The sequence below is a fragment of the Pyrus communis genome, chromosome 14 (genome assembly GCF_041283825.1).
Source record: "Pyrus communis isolate YQ-2024b chromosome 14, ASM4128382v1, whole genome shotgun sequence".
NCBI lineage: Eukaryota > Viridiplantae > Streptophyta > Magnoliopsida > Rosales > Rosaceae > Pyrus > Pyrus communis.
The window spans coordinates 24,251,643-24,266,854 of NC_142578.1; the positions used below are offsets into that span (position 1 = coordinate 24,251,643).

Sequence of the window (15,212 nt, forward strand, 5' to 3'; positions counted from 1 at the left end):
GTAGTGAATCGATAAATATTGTCGATATTCATTGAATTTTCTATATCTCGCCGATACAGAGTCGTCTCACTGGTCAACGGAGACTTGCACTAAAAGATAGGAGGTCGCATATGAACAACTTAACACTTTTGAGTCTAGTCTTGTCACTCACTTTATACTCATTAGCCCTCTTTATTTATATCTAAAGGCGGTGTTTGACAGCTACTTACTTAGCGAAGCCTAAATGAACGCCCACATCTTTCTCTCTGGCTCTGTAGCTGGAACTGCAAAATCAAACAAAAGGAATAGTATCACGAACGACCATTGCCTAGCTGACACCTTCTTGCTCTGCTTCCACTACGCCACACCAATCTGACACCTTCATGTGCACCTTCTTTCTCAGCAAACCTCCGTCAGGCTTTTGCCCATTGCGGAAAATACCACACTACTGCCTCCCGTAAGAGTCTGGACCGTGTCTCAGTTCCAATGTGGTTGGTCATCCTCTCAGACCAGCTACTGATTATCACCTTGGTAAGCTATCAAGTTTATATTTCACTCTCCTTTCCATATTCACTCTTAATTTTGCGAACATTTCCATATCGATATCAGTATTTTGTGGTCATCAACTCGGATGTTTCCACAGCCAGTATGTCTTTTCATTTATATTAAGAATTGTTGACTACTGAAGACTGTGGATTTGATTTAGTGGGCACTCGATGTATTTACCAACTAATGCATGACGACTGATAATATTTGAAAACAACGAAACCACCTAATTAAACTTAAGAATTTGGTGTAACAGTCCACTTAATCAAACAATCTCTAACCCTAAACAGCTGCGGAAAATGACTTGTTCATATATTTTAATGCAGGATGAACAATCCTGTTTGAACTGAGCACTGCCACTATTCGACAACTTTCCGAAAGCGTGTTTCTTACCTATTGTCAATTAACTATAAAAATTAAGAAATTACTCTAAAAAAAGAAAGTTTACGTATAAAAAATAAAAAGCTATTACTGACACACTAAAAAAATTATTATTCACTCTTCATTAGTAAAAATACAAGGAAGAAAATATAAATGAAAAAGTGTAAAATTATCATTTTGAAGTGTCAGTAACATCTTTTTTTTTTTATTACAGACAAATAAACTAGGTACATATTCTTGTTCACCCCATGGGACCCTATGGGTGCATCTCTTTGTTACCCCAAGTGTGGTTTCCACATTTTAAACGTGCAAATGTCATAAACGAAACTATTTATCAAAATTCTAATCATATTTAAAGATAATTTGTGCAAAAAAATAATCAAATTATTAATTAGTAATCTACATATGTAAACAAATGGAGAGTACTTTGTGAAAATGTCAATCGTTATTCGTTATAAAACAATCGTTAATTAATATTATTTTATTTTAGATAATTTTAAAATGATGAAGAAAATGATAGAGTGATGTCCATAAACTTTTCCTAGCTAAAAGCAAAAATGTCTATTTGAATTAGATAAACTTGATAGGATGATAGGGTGATTTAACCTGCCTACAACTATCAAATTATTATAGGGCAAATCTGATTAATGGTACTCGTAATTATATACAGCATTCAAAAGAGATTATCCTCGTGGTAAAAAATTAAGAACTAAATCTTTGTAGTGATATTCGTTAGGATTTAAACTGAAAATTAAAAGTTTTGTCAATTCTTTTGTTAATAGGGTGCACTTGAACTTCACATGTGATCTAAAACTATCATTCTTTGTTCAGAATCTTCAAATGCAACCTATTGACAAAAGAATTAACAAAACTTTTAATTTTCAACTTGAATCCTTACGAAACTCACTATAAAGTTTAATTTCTAATTTTTTTTAACAGAAATAATCTTTCAAATACCTTATAAATACAGAAATTGTTAATTCAATTTAGCCTTTGTTATATTGTATTATTCAATATTATTGAATATGCAAATCAATCAGCGTCAGGAATTAAAAATCAATCTTACATGGTGAACCTATCGACTAATAAGACGGATTAAAATAACACGAAAGAAACTTCTTAGAAAGATACGATCATGACATTGACCAAAAATTAGTATTATAATTTAAAATATTAGTGGGGTTGCGTATGGGATGATTTATTTGATTAAAATATGCTAATACATGTCATCATAAATTATGTTGTAATTTTTAAATTTAAATAATAAATTATGTTTGGTTCTATGGTCCTCGGTTGAAGACGGTTTTTTGTGACAGGGTTAAAACGAGCTCTACGGCCCTTTGGCCCTCGGTTGTAGACGGAGGCAAATATGACCATGTACCGTTCATTAAAATATTAATATCTTAGAGGGTCAGATGGCTAAAACGAGCCCCTTGGCCAGCCCTCGATTGGAGATGGCCTCATTACTTCTTAAGAGAGATTTTTCAGTGTGTTTTGAACACGAGACAACATGCCACATGTTATACAAGTTGTGAAAAGTTTTTTTTTTTCAAGTGTTTCTTCAATTGTATAATTAATATAACGTATCGTTCTGTATTTCGAATACACTAAAAAATCTATTCCTCATGAGGTTGTGGGAGGTTTGCTAACTTACAAGGATAATCCAAGATATCAACTTGTGATTTGTGAGAGTAAAGCTCAATTCATATTCTTTTGTATTCATTAATGTTCCAACCATGACATATTCACCCTAAAATTAGATGCTCCATTGGATTTCATGTATTTGTAGTATTTTATTGTTAGTTGGAAGGAATCTAATTGGGGAGGATCACCATTTGATTTCCCATTGAAATTGTTTATTAAACATTGTCGAAATCAGAGTATGAGTGTTATTGATTTCATATCAATTGTTTATAATTCACTTGAACCGGAACAAAAATCCTTGCTTTTTTTCTTTTAGATATGTGAGGCAATAATAAATAAATGTTACACGCATTCCTATTTTTCACTCTTTACAATGAATTTCTTAGTCTATGTGTGTGCCTCATATCTATTTTGATATGTTAATGATTAGTAAACTCGTTAATAATCCACAATTGAAATTCAATTTTTTATTTTAAGATCGATTACTGATTAGCATGAGAACTCGAACCTAAACCTTATAAAGCGATTAATTTGGAAGGAATACAGCTTATCACTTTACACGTCAAAGGAAAGTGTTGTACAATGACCCGATGATGAGTACCGGCTGAGCAGTCAAACATCAAGCAAACCCAGAGAGAAAATGTAAATGGCAATCTCGTAATTAAATTCCAAACCCAAGGTCAATAATTAAGGAGCTCTTGACTTTGGCATTGTCCCCTCATTACGTTGCTATATAAACCCCAAAATACAAACCTCTCTCTTCAGTCTTCTTCGGTGTACCCCAAACTAATTGGAAAAAGCAATCTGCACTCCCAAATGGCTTGCTACTCCCACCCACCGCCGTCCACCGACGCCGACGAAGCCAGCTCCGCCTCAATATCCGCCGTACATCCGGACATAATCCGAACCCACATCCTCACCCGCGTCGACGGCCCCACGCTCGCCTCCGCCGCCTGCACCTCCTCCGAACTCCACGCGCTCGCCTTCCACCAGCCCCTCTGGGCCAACGTCTGCCACTCCACGTGGCCTTCCACCTCCACGCCACGTGTCCGCCAAGTCATCTCCACGTTCCCCGCCGGCCCGCTCTCCTTCTTCTCCGACTCCTTCCCTCTCCTCGCCAATCTGGAACCCAACACCGCAACCGCAACCTCCGGTATCGCGCCAAAACACGATCAGGACCGTCCGTGCGAGTTAATCTCCGCCGTCGATATCTACCACGGCGGCAAGCTCATCCTGAGCAAGGTCATCGAGACGGAGACCGTGACCGGGTGGTTCCGGTGCTCGCCGTTCCGGATTGACCTGCTGGACCCCAAGGACGTGGTCCCCACCCAAATCAAGTACCCGGAGGGGCAGGAGGCCGACACCTGTCGCGACCTGGGGGACGATCTGACACTGAGCTGGATCATGATCGACCCGACCGGACGGCGGGCGATGAACCTCTCAAGCCACTCGCCGGTGTCGGTACAGCGGCACTGGCTAAGCGGCGAGGTGCACGCGCGGTTCGCGTCGATTCTGCCGGGGGAGAAAGGGACGGCGTCGGAGCACGTGCAGTGCGGGATATTGGTCACGTGCGGGGGGTCGGGGGGAGGGGAGATGCAGATAAGGGAGGTGAGCTTGCAGGTGGAGGACATGGACGGAATGCACTTGAACGGCAGGGAGGGTTTGGTAATTTTGGAGAGGGCGTTGAAGGGCAGAAAGGGAAGAAAGGGGACGAGGAGGGTGGCGGAAGGAAGGAAGAGGTACGCAGAGTACTTGGAGAGGAAGAAGGAAAGGAAGGAGAGGAAGCTGAGGACTGAAGGGACATTAGATACTTTGTGTGTGGCTTTTGGGGTATTGGGCTTTTTCGTCTTTTGGCTATTTATTTTGTGCAGATGATTTTTATTTATTTTCTCAGCTATTTTCTTCCAATGGGTTAGGGAAAAAATATGTAGACATATGTAGACAAGTATAGGGAAACCGAAAAAACGATATAGGCTCAATATCAACATGTTCTTATAAATAAGAAATTAAGAAAATGATGTGAGTGGCACAAAATGTTTTATTTATAATAAATTTGTCATGGATATACTACTCTACCAAACATGTATGGTTAATTGATGAATGCTTAATCAACTTAGTACTGATTTGGTACTGAGATACTTTTATAAAAAGTGGGTATAAAAAAAATTGAGCTAAAAAAGATGTTTGGTAAACACTTATAAACAGTTTATTTTCACAGTTTTGGATGAAAAAAAGCTGAAAATATGAAGCAGCAAAAATGAGCTTATTCTCACAGCACAACAAAAACATTTTTTTTCTTCTTCAAAGCACAGCAATACCAAACCAGCCCTTAGTATTTCTTAAATGTATTTCAACCATTTTAACCTTCGAAATTTATATCGATATCGATGCTTCCACAAAATATGAGCGTCAATTAACATTTCCAAAAAACCCGATTTTTTTGTTAATAAATGTAGAGTGTAGGGCGTGGAGATATTTTTCAAACACGGACAACTAAGCCATCATCTTATTACACAAATAGAGGGACAGTTGAAGAAAAAAAAAATCTCTCCACTTGAATAATAACATAAAGAGATTTCTATAGACATTGATGTTCCATAAAATATGAATGTCAATTAATATTTCCGAAAAACCCGATTTTTTGTTACTAAATGTAGAGCGTAGGGCATGGAGAAATTTTTCAGTATGTCTGACCATATTTTATCACACAAATGGAGGGACACTTAAAAAAAATAAATACATAATTTCCCTCCTCTTGTATAATAACATAAGATGTACTGCTCCGTATGCTGAGTACATTAAAAAAATGTCATTAGGGGATGAATGGAAGTATGTGAGTTATGAAGGAAAGCATCTAAAGAAAGGACGTAAAAGGGGTCCTTACTTCAACTAATTCAGCCGGCAATTAAAAATTGAGGAAATGTTCGGATTGTAAAGGACCATGATGGCATGATTTGCCCTTTTTTTGAGTCGACAATGGCCAAGAAAGCCGGTGGGAAGTAGGTTGTTAACTCACGAGGAAAGCCATTTACAAAAATGGAGCAGGAGGAAAAGGAAGGCGTTAAGTCTCTCTCAAGTCTCCTGTGTTTTGTTTTCTTGAGAGGGTATGGAGCCACTTTGCAATTGCTTTTTTAACAGAGAAACCCGTTAACTTGACACGAAAATAACAGGTTTCGAATTAATCTATTAACAAATTAGACCGTTATTGGGTTACCAGTAAAAATCTGTTAACGAGTCGGATCATTTTTGGATTACCTATTAATAACCCAATAAGATATCATTTACCATATCTAGACGTTAGGCTTGACAATTTTTTGCATGGCTCGTTAACCTGACACGAAACAACACGAGTTGTTAACAAGTCGGGTCGTTATCGGGTCACCTATTAAGATAAAGAATTTGACACGACACAACCCGTTAAGATAATGGGTACAACACCAATACGAAAAACACAACTCGTTTGCTAAGCCTCTAAAATTAGTGAGATGTGCCACTGATCTCTTAGGTGACTAGAATCTGATGGGATGTCCACATCTCTTTTGACAACGTTTGCCATTTAGCAGCAACATGCCAAGAGCAGGTTGGTTCTGGATTTTTGCAACTTACAAGAAACCGCAAAATATGAAAGAGTACAGATTCATATGTTTTTGTGGGTCTATAATTTGGCTTATTGTTTACATTTCTCCCAAAATGTAGTACCAAAGTTTTAGGCTTCCAGCTGCAATTTGATTGTTTATGTCACAAGCTTCATATGGACTTAATGCTTCTACAAATTCACATCCCAAAAGGCAAAAGGATCGTATGAATCAGAAAATTCTTTTTAAATCTCAACGAATGCAACACGAGTGTGTGTGTGAGAAAGAAAGCATTGATGGTCTCCCGAAGGCCCTTCTCCTTCCGAAAATATCTTCCAGGAAAAAGGCACGGGTTTTCTTTTAGGGACATCGCGGGACATCGCTCATGCGCATGTGAGTGACTCCCAATCATTGATGCAACTGTGGGCCCTACCTACGCCCCACTGCATTAATGGCAAAAAGTTACCTAGACGCGCATGAGCTGATTGTCACATGCACTTCCAATGATTGTATGCCACCCCTCTTCCTATCTCTATCACGCCCCCTCCTACCTCGCCCATCATGTGACGAGAGAGATAAAAGGTGACATACATCAATGAGACATAAGTTTCCTTCTCTTGCTCAGTCTACCTCAAATAAAATCCTAAGCACAAGCCAAGCATAAGGTTGGATTCAACATAATGAGTTACGAGCATTGAGAAAGGAAGGAAAACAAAAGCGATACATGAAATGGGAAGGGTAAACAAATACTTGAAAAGCATGCTTATATAAACAAAAGCAATACATCTTCATTATTTGCTAGTCCAACCTTCCAGGAATTCTTTATCCTTACCAAACTATATAGCGTTTGAAAGAATTTGGTATGTTTATCAAATTTCCATCCAGTGAATTTGGAGGTTGTAAGAAATCTGATGAAATATTCTATACGATCTTACTTGCTTTGTCGTGCCTTGGCTGTGCTTCTGAGTTGTTTTTGAGGATAAGATAATACAGCAAACTCACATGAATTTGATTTTCCATGCATTTAATCCTTCCTGCAAGTGCCTCCCAGCGAATAGAAGACCTTGCATAAGTAGATCAACCGTCTTTTATTGAATCAGGAGGTCCTCTTGCAATCGGCATTCCACTGCCATAATTGGTTCTCGGCTTTGCATAGTCCACAAAAATAACGCGTCCATTCAGTGGCTGCGAGTGTTTTGAATATGTCATTTTGGAGTTATTTATTATGGCAAGATTCAAATGGATTAAGGAAAACAGAAAACAAGGAATTACCTTGCCATTCATCTCCTCCAGGGCTTTGTGGGCTTCGTCTTCTGAAGCAAAGGTCACGAATCCAAATCCTTTCGATCTTTCTGAGACTCTGTCCGATACAATTTGGGCTGCCAAAAATAAATAAGGTTTAAGTACAAGATGACAGAATATAATCAGTTTAGAGATAGTTGCCTCAGTATTCTTGCATTTGAATGCAAATCACCTTCTATCACTTGTCCATACTGAGAGAATGCTTCAGATAACCCCTTCTCATTGGTGTAAAACGATAGTCCTACAACGCGGGGAGACAAAGAATTTTTCAAATCAAGAGGATAAACATCAACAAACAAAGAGATTTGCATGAGAAATAAACAAGAGAAAACAAATCAAACTGATGGCAGTTAAACGACTTCAGGCAATGCAAAAACTACGAACTTATATGCCATAATGTAAAAAATTTGGGTGACCAATGTTCATTTTGCTAGCTAGAGCAGAACTATAGAAACCCACACCTTGCTTTTACCACTTAAATAATTAAACCCCAATACATATTACATAATCTCTTCTCAAAGAAGCTATTCCACAGGTGAAATCATACAAGAATACCATAAATTTTCTCATGCAGATGGCAGAGATACAGAGTCAGAGAAGCAATGGAATTGTTCCCATAACTTCTCATCCCACCAAGAACCGGATTTTAGCAAGTGTAAAGTGAGCAAGGGTACACTAAACAGAGTTCATGATTGCTCTTAAATACATCATTCTGATGAGAAATTTCTGAAAAATACAACAGCAACAAACAACAACAAAACCTTATCCCACTAAGGGGGGTCGGCTGGATGAATCCTGGAAAGCCATTACGACCGGTTTTGTCCCAAGTCTTCCGTTAGCAAATGGTAAATCATAACCGCCGAATTGGGTTGGAACATGGTATTTGTAAATTTCAATGTGTTCTGTTCCAATATGTATAATCTCTTTTGAAGGGGGGGGGGGGGGGGGGGGGGGGGGGGGCATACTGGATAAGCACAAGTCTAACAAACACTTTGTAAACTTAGTCCAATCCACTTCTTCTCAAACAAATTAATTCCACCAAAGATTATATCTTTCTCCTTAATTTTGGTAAATTGGATGAAAAAACATGATATCCGATTATGTTCGAGTTCGACACAGCTTGTAATATGATTTGAACTTCCTATTCAGAGAACACAACTTCATTTCGTCTTAAAGCAGAATACTTTACAGAAATGGAGATAAAACAGAGAGAGAGAGAGAGAGAGTAATATACCGCCAACGAAGAGCTTAGTAGCGATTCCCCTGCAGGAAATCAGAAGAGCGGGAGGAAGAAGAAGGGTGGAGGAATACGATAATTTAGGGTTTGAGTGCACCAATCTTCTAAGCATCGCCATTGCTTACGATCAGACTCTGATACTCGTTCCACAGGAGAGAGGAAGAAGAGGAGGGCGGGGGGCGGCAGGGGTTTCTGAAACTTGTGACTAATTAATGGGCCGCTTTTTACAGGGTTTAACAGGGTTGGGGGCCTGTCTAATTATTAATTATCTGCTTTTCACGTCCAAACAGAGATATTTTTGTACAGCACCTCAAAGTAGTGTGATTCTTTCGCCCCGTGATTGTCGTTACATAAGTTTAAATTATGAGATTGTGTATAATAAATAGATCAAATCCAATTCATCCAACGGTAATCACTAAGGTAATGAGCATTACTACCATTTCAGATGATGAGCAAAAAATGGAGTCCATTTAGAGGGCATGTTTAGTATAGGAATGAATTTGCAAGAAACGAGAATTATTCTCATTCATCTCATATGACTACGGGCTGGTTTGACATTACCGAAACTATTTTAAAAGCAGCGTTTTAAAAAAATTGGGGCTAAAATTATGTTTGGTAAATGAAAAAAAATGCTTTTCCCCAAAATCATGGGTCCAAAACAACAAAAACCAGAAGCATCTTCCCCTGCTTCTGAAAACATCTTTTTTTTTTTTTTCACAGCACAACTCCAAACTGGCCGTACATCATATCTTACTCATCAATTCAGTGCATCTCATAATTCAAACCCTTTCCCCTTCTCCCCTTGGTGTAAATTAGTATGAATATCCCTTGTAAATAAAGTAGTACAGAATATTGCTTGTAAATAAAAAGTACGAGGATTTGAACACGAAACTCAGCAAGTTAAAAGAGAAAGACGCTAACCACCAATTTGAAAAAAAGCAATTGAGACCCACATGTTGCCCCACCGTGAAACCGTGCCAAACTACAACACTACAACAAACTTCGTATATATGCAAGTTTTTCTCCCGGCTTCCGGTGCAGGAAAGAAGACGAAAAACACAAAGTTGTTCAGGGTATGCTCTACCTGCTAAGCTTCAATAATAGACTAATAAATAGATCCATAATTAGAGGTCGTTAACACAAGTTTGAATACTACTAATGCAACCAAACCACCTAACAAAGCAAAATTACTCATCCAAATTAAACATTGGAAATATAATTAATTAAAAAAAAAAAACTCAACTAAGTGTTACAAACATCAAAGAGTCCAGGGGGAGATACATATGGATTAACAAACAGGCCGAGTGAGTGCCACCCTTGCAACCCTCCCAAGTCAGTAAATTCCTCAGGAACATTGACCAGCTCGGCGCGGGGATAAGTATTCGCAGTTGTTACGCCTTATGCTGTTGCGCTGCCATTATTCCTGAGGACCGGAAGTAGAATAACTATATAACTATATACACAACTTATTCTACATGATTTTGTACTCGATCGAATATGCAGAGGAAGACACCATCGGTTCCCTAAGTTATCATGTATGGTGCACTTTCTGCAATGCTTGGTATATCATGTCGATGAATTGATCGTCCTGAAAGAATAACAATACAGAGTCAGTCATGAGAAAACTTTAGGTCGAGGATGCTTAAAACATTGGAGGCCAAATGTTTGATTGTCAACAACCAAGAGACAGGTACAATTCATGCAAAACATAGTAAGATGAATCTATAGTTGATACACCGACTTCTTTTCTTTCTACATATTGATATATAAATCAGCAGACTAATGCCCCCAACGTATATACACAAATTCATATAAAATATAATTTCATAAAAGGCTTTCTATGAAGTAACCGTGTTTTGGACAAAAAGAAAAGGTTTACTGTGCTCACTATATGTTGGGCAATTATTTAATGAATACAGGAGGTAATTCTGAGTACAAAAAAGAGACAAAACACGAAAATACCTGAACAAGCATTACAAGTGCCTCTCGAACTTTTTCTCTGGTAATAAGAGGCCCATCACTGGGAGCAGGAGGAGCAGAATTGGGAGTTAAAGATGGTGGGGGTGTTGGTGGTGGAAAGGGTTGAAGCATTGGGGTGCCATAAGGGCGTTGCAGATTCAGGGGTGGATGAAGTACAGCAGCAGATGGCACAGATGAAGAGGTAGGTGGTATGACCAAAGGAGGTGAGGAAACAGGGAGAGGGAAGAAAGAAGAGGGCTTTATAAGATTAGCGACCCGATTGTTGCTGGTGGTTTGATCAGAGGAGCCATGTAGGGGGGTTGGTGTAGATGGGACTGAATGGGAATGGGTTGGTATTTGTGGAGTTGGTGCAGGGGGTGAAACGGCACTGGGTGCATAAGAAGGCGTGGGAACAGTTCCAGTAGACTGATAGGGCAGTCTTGAATTTGTTGCATTTGAAGCCTTATTTCCAATATTCATAGCTGCCTGCAGTAAATATGAGGGGACGATATGATTAGCCATCAGTGAAAACAAGCTATAATGATTAAGGACAAAGGAGATACGGAGCAAAGACAACATACCGGAAGAGAATGACATGCTAATATCCAGAGACATCATTCTCTTTAAGTCTAAGCAAATACATCATTCGGGTTTTTCAGAATGCTCATATCACAAATAAAATAAAATAGTTTCTTTAGACCAATTTAGCCGAAACAATATCATTTGTAATAATTAGAGCATCAATATAAGCTTTTTTTTTCATCTTCTGGATGAACTGTAAACTCTACTTCAGTTAAGATAGTTCTCTCAATTTTAGAAGAAATATGCTTTTATTCATTTCACATGGGCATTCACTAAGAAACATCCCTTGCGATTTCAATGTCCTTCAAGTACTTACTCTCACACCCATACTCTTCCTATAATTGGTATTGCTTCTGAATTATATTTTTGTTATTCAGAGGAATCAGAAAGACAGAAACAACTGCCTTTGTTATCCCAAAATTTCCTCAACTAACATCTCTGAGGAAAAGGATTGAAATAAAGTCCACTCAATTTTAGCACCTCCAAATGCTTTACTGAGAGGTAAACGCTTAGGACTCGGCTACAACTTCACTCAAACAGCCCAAACAATGAGTTCTTCAGGTATGCCTATGACTTAAAAGAATTTTAGCAATGCACCAACAAAGATTCGAGGGAGGGTTTTAAAATGACTGGATGCAATGCATTGAGGGGGATTTGCAAATGACTACTTGAAAGGAGTCATTTCTAGATCCTTTGTTTGTCTTTGTAATGATCATGTAGTGCATTTCAAACCCCTTTATCTAATGTTATGTAGTTCATACCTAACTAATTTATCCTAGATCACTTGGTACTTGCAAATCCCTCATCCATAGGGGAAAAGTTCTAGACGACATAAAAGTAAGCAGATCGAAAAGCCACCATGCATGAAATCATACCAGGTAGCTTATAAAGGAAGAATCTTCAGGCGCCTCAGCGGCAGTAGGGGGATTCAATGATGGCTCCAACGGCCCTTCCATGACCAACATGGATGGGACTGCTTCAAGTTCCTCAAACTCACTACAATTGAATAAGCAGAAAGAAAATTAGATGCAACATTGAAGACACAATTTACTCAATAAACAAACCCAAGTTAATGATGCAACTCATGATATGCAGAAAAAATTATACTGACAAAAGAGAAGATGGAAATATAGAAATATTAGAAACAACAGGAACTCATACCAAGGATAGTACCAAACTTAGGGGCCCTTTCCACCACTTATTTCTTTTTTTCAGAAATATATTATATAAGTTATCTAACATTACAACAATTCAGGTTGAAGTTAATTTTATATGGCTAAGATTGAAGAACAAATGTCAATTCTGAACCTGAATACAGGAAGTACAATTAAAATATACAACACAATTGGAGCAACAATGGAGAAAGGGGGTAAAACCTTTTGCTTGAAGCCACTTTGGACTTTGGTGGAACCTTTGAGTATGCATTCAGGATCCTGTAAAAAGGAAAGGCATTAGAATCCAAATGCGTAAATGTGGCACATCTACATCCACATAGCTTAATGCAGACACGAAACTAAGGTATCCAGTATTTCCAAGTCACCATTTTACTTCTGTACATCCCATGCTATGCTCTCTGTTTGTATGCATATCCATATGTATCTTATGCATGCACCCGGGTCACACTGCTGCTGATAACTTCAACATTTAACATCATATATTGTCCTTTTGTGTTGTGTTACACATATATGTAAGCATTTGTATAACTTGTAAACTTTACTAATGTCAAACTCTTGTAAGAGAAAATATATTGTGCAACTATATACCCCTAAAAAAATCTGTAATGTTATATTACCATCCTGCAAATCTGCGATATGCAATTAAATGTCTATAACTCTTTCTTAGAAACTAAAAAACAATTTGTGCTCAAAAGGGAAGCAATAAGAATTATGAGAAAGACATTGTACCTAGTAAAGAGATTTGCAACTTCCTCACATTCACGTGCGTTATAAAACCAAATGCCGTTAACTTCTTGGGATGCATTTCTATACAATAAATATGGAACTTGAACTTCATACTCAAAATCTCCCAAGACATTCTCCACTAGGTTATCTGTATAAAATAAAAACATAAAATTAATAAAATAAAAAAATATCTAAAGGGATATATGCATAGATGTATGTAACAACATATTTTACCAACATAATTAGTGTCGTTCAGTTTTATAGATGATCAAATCAGATATTCTAGGAAGACACAGTGTACGACTTCCTAAAAGTTGTCACAAATAAAACCTACTTCAACAGAAAGGTAATAAGAATTCTATCCAAAAGAGAATGACCTTATTCAAAAGTATAATATAAATTATAATACACACTTTTACAAAATCAAATTTTACATTGTGTTGATAGATTCAAAACAACGCTATAACTAGATTTCTTGTAACAGGTAAACAATTCCGTCTGAACTTTGGCTCTCAAATCATGTTGGTTGTACTCATTTTATGTGTCATTGAGAAAACAAGTTCCACTTTTTGATCAACTTTATGAAACTTTATACTTTACATTGATCTATTTCTCAACCTTGCATGAACATGAATATCGTGTCACTTTACAAAGATCAAATCGTCCAAGCTTCTTAACAATCCAAACAAACCAATCTTGAGAATTATTTATAGATTAGTGACACGTTCGAACGATAAGTTTAGATATTTCATTTATTTTTGTGGAAGCACACCAAAATGATGTATGTTTATCTTTGCTTAGAGACTGTCCAGACATGCATTTAAAGTTTAAACACTGCACATAGATGGTAATGTAGATTGAGATAAACAGTAGCAAAAACATCAAGTAAAAATAAAAAAAAATGTATTTTAGTGGTAAAATGCGCTACAATCTATACCGTGACTATCAAATGGAAACCAACTGTCCTTATCAACATTCAAAGAGCATATCTTTCAACATAAAACAACATTGACAATAAAGAATTTATACCAGTATTGCGCCGATTCATAACGATGAACTGGAAACGCGGTTGAGTATTCCTTAACAATACAACAGGCAATCCAACTATCAGTATAACTAAGCGAAACCATATCAGCATTCACTCGAAATTTCGAAAACAAAAACCAACAGACACAAAACAAGAGCCAAAAAAATGCAAAAAGTAAAAAGATTTACCTTTTAACAACAAAGAGAGACCCTTCAACATCCTTGCGACTCTGCAAAAACCCAAAACGTAATTAATTAAAAAAGTCAACACTTAATTTGGATTAATTCTAAAACCCTTGAATTTCTTATAATTTTCTGGGCAACCAAATGGACAAGTGGAAATTACGATTCGGAAAACGAACCCATTGATTGCTCTCGATGTTAAATTCATAGAAGGTGACGTGGGCGGCCGTAATCAGAATCTCTTCGATGAAGGGATCGATTCTCTGCAGCACCGTGAGATTGAGCACTTTGGTGCTCTGCTGATCGAGATTCGGCATCAATTTCCCCGTCTGAGACATTTCTAATCGGCTCCGGAGAAACTTAAACCCTAGCGCCGGCGATTTTCCTTTGAATTTTCCGTTTTATTTGCCCGGGAATTCTACAGAAGCCAGGGGAGCGGAGAGAGAGGGGTGAGCGTGTGATGGAAGAACACTGCAACGGAGTTGCACAGATTTTGCTGTGCTTGCTTAATCCGGTGAATTTACAATTATGGCCTCACCTTCTCGGGTTGCAGTATGGCCTTTTAGGCCCATTTTTGTCACATAAATGCGGATCATAGTCCCAAAATTTAATGATGTTGTTTTTTTTTTTTTTTTTTTCAAAAAATTTAATGATGTTTTTTGGTGACCATGGATTTGTCGTCTTTGTGTTGTGTCACAAAAATTCTAATATAAAATTTCAGATGTAAAGATAAACACTCTTAATCACTTAAGTTATAAATCTAATACTTCACACGGTATATATGTTTTAGTTAAGAACTTATGACTAGAGGTGTCAAATTGACCCATTGGTTGTTAATGGGTACCCATTGAGACCTATTTAGTTTGATCTCACCTTACACCAATGTCATTACTACCA

General features: G+C 37.6%; 2 protein-coding genes and 1 pseudogene across 4 annotated transcripts; 1 reads left to right on the forward strand and 2 right to left on the reverse strand.

Annotated features, from left to right (window-relative positions):
• Window positions 1-3,264: 3,264 nt before the first annotated feature.
• LOC137713969 (putative F-box protein At2g36090 pseudogene) lies at window positions 3,265-4,584 on the forward strand (annotated as a pseudogene). The gene has a single exon (XR_015955542.1). The product of XR_015955542.1 is annotated as a putative F-box protein At2g36090 pseudogene (transcript).
• Window positions 4,585-6,872: 2,288 nt separating this feature from the next.
• On the reverse strand, window positions 6,873-8,897 carry LOC137713782 (small RNA-binding protein 11, chloroplastic). The gene is made up of 4 exons (XM_068453133.2): window positions 8,662-8,897; window positions 7,600-7,668; window positions 7,398-7,504; window positions 6,873-7,310 (listed from the first exon to the last, which is right to left on the reverse strand). The coding sequence occupies exons 1-4, from the start codon at window positions 8,780-8,782 to the stop codon at window positions 7,203-7,205; spliced, it is 405 nt and encodes a 134-aa protein (XP_068309234.1). The 5' UTR covers window positions 8,783-8,897; the 3' UTR covers window positions 6,873-7,202.
• An 831-nt stretch (window positions 8,898-9,728) lies between these two features.
• On the reverse strand, window positions 9,729-14,896 carry LOC137713051 (mRNA-decapping enzyme-like protein). 2 transcript variants are annotated; one of them, XM_088684631.1, is made up of 8 exons: window positions 14,495-14,896; window positions 14,322-14,362; window positions 14,136-14,185; window positions 13,110-13,254; window positions 12,582-12,638; window positions 12,081-12,201; window positions 10,627-11,109; window positions 9,729-10,087 (listed from the first exon to the last, which is right to left on the reverse strand). In XM_088684631.1, the coding sequence occupies exons 1-8, from the start codon at window positions 14,651-14,653 to the stop codon at window positions 10,082-10,084; spliced, it is 1,062 nt and encodes a 353-aa protein (XP_088540757.1). In that variant the 5' UTR covers window positions 14,654-14,896; the 3' UTR covers window positions 9,729-10,081. The 2 variants fall into 2 exon arrangements, with proteins under 2 accessions (XP_088540757.1, XP_068308389.2); XM_068452288.2 differs by having other exon boundaries at window positions 9,729-10,252; window positions 14,495-14,871.
• Between the last annotated feature and the right edge of the window lie 316 nt (window positions 14,897-15,212).

Excerpts from the sequence above, each read along its gene's own strand:
- LOC137713782 (XM_068453133.2), bottom strand. The coding sequence starts at position 8,782 with ATGGCGATGCTTAGAAGATTGGTGCACTCAAACCCTAAATTATCGTAT. Across the intron at positions 7,505-7,599 it reads GTATGGACAAGTGATAGAAG|CCCAAATTGTATCGGACAGA; the intron begins GTGATTTGCATT and ends TATTTTTGGCAG. Across the intron at positions 7,311-7,397 it reads TGGAGGAGATGAATGGCAAG|CCACTGAATGGACGCGTTAT; the intron begins GTAATTCCTTGT and ends AAACACTCGCAG.
- LOC137713051 (XM_068452288.2), bottom strand. The coding sequence starts at position 14,653 with ATGTCTCAGACGGGGAAATTGATGCCGAATCTCGATCAGCAGAGCACC. Across the intron at positions 14,363-14,494 it reads ACATCGAGAGCAATCAATGG|AGTCGCAAGGATGTTGAAGG; the intron begins GTTCGTTTTCCG and ends GGGTTTTTGCAG. Across the intron at positions 13,255-14,135 it reads TATGAATCGGCGCAATACTG|ATAACCTAGTGGAGAATGTC; the intron begins GTATAAATTCTT and ends TATTTTATACAG.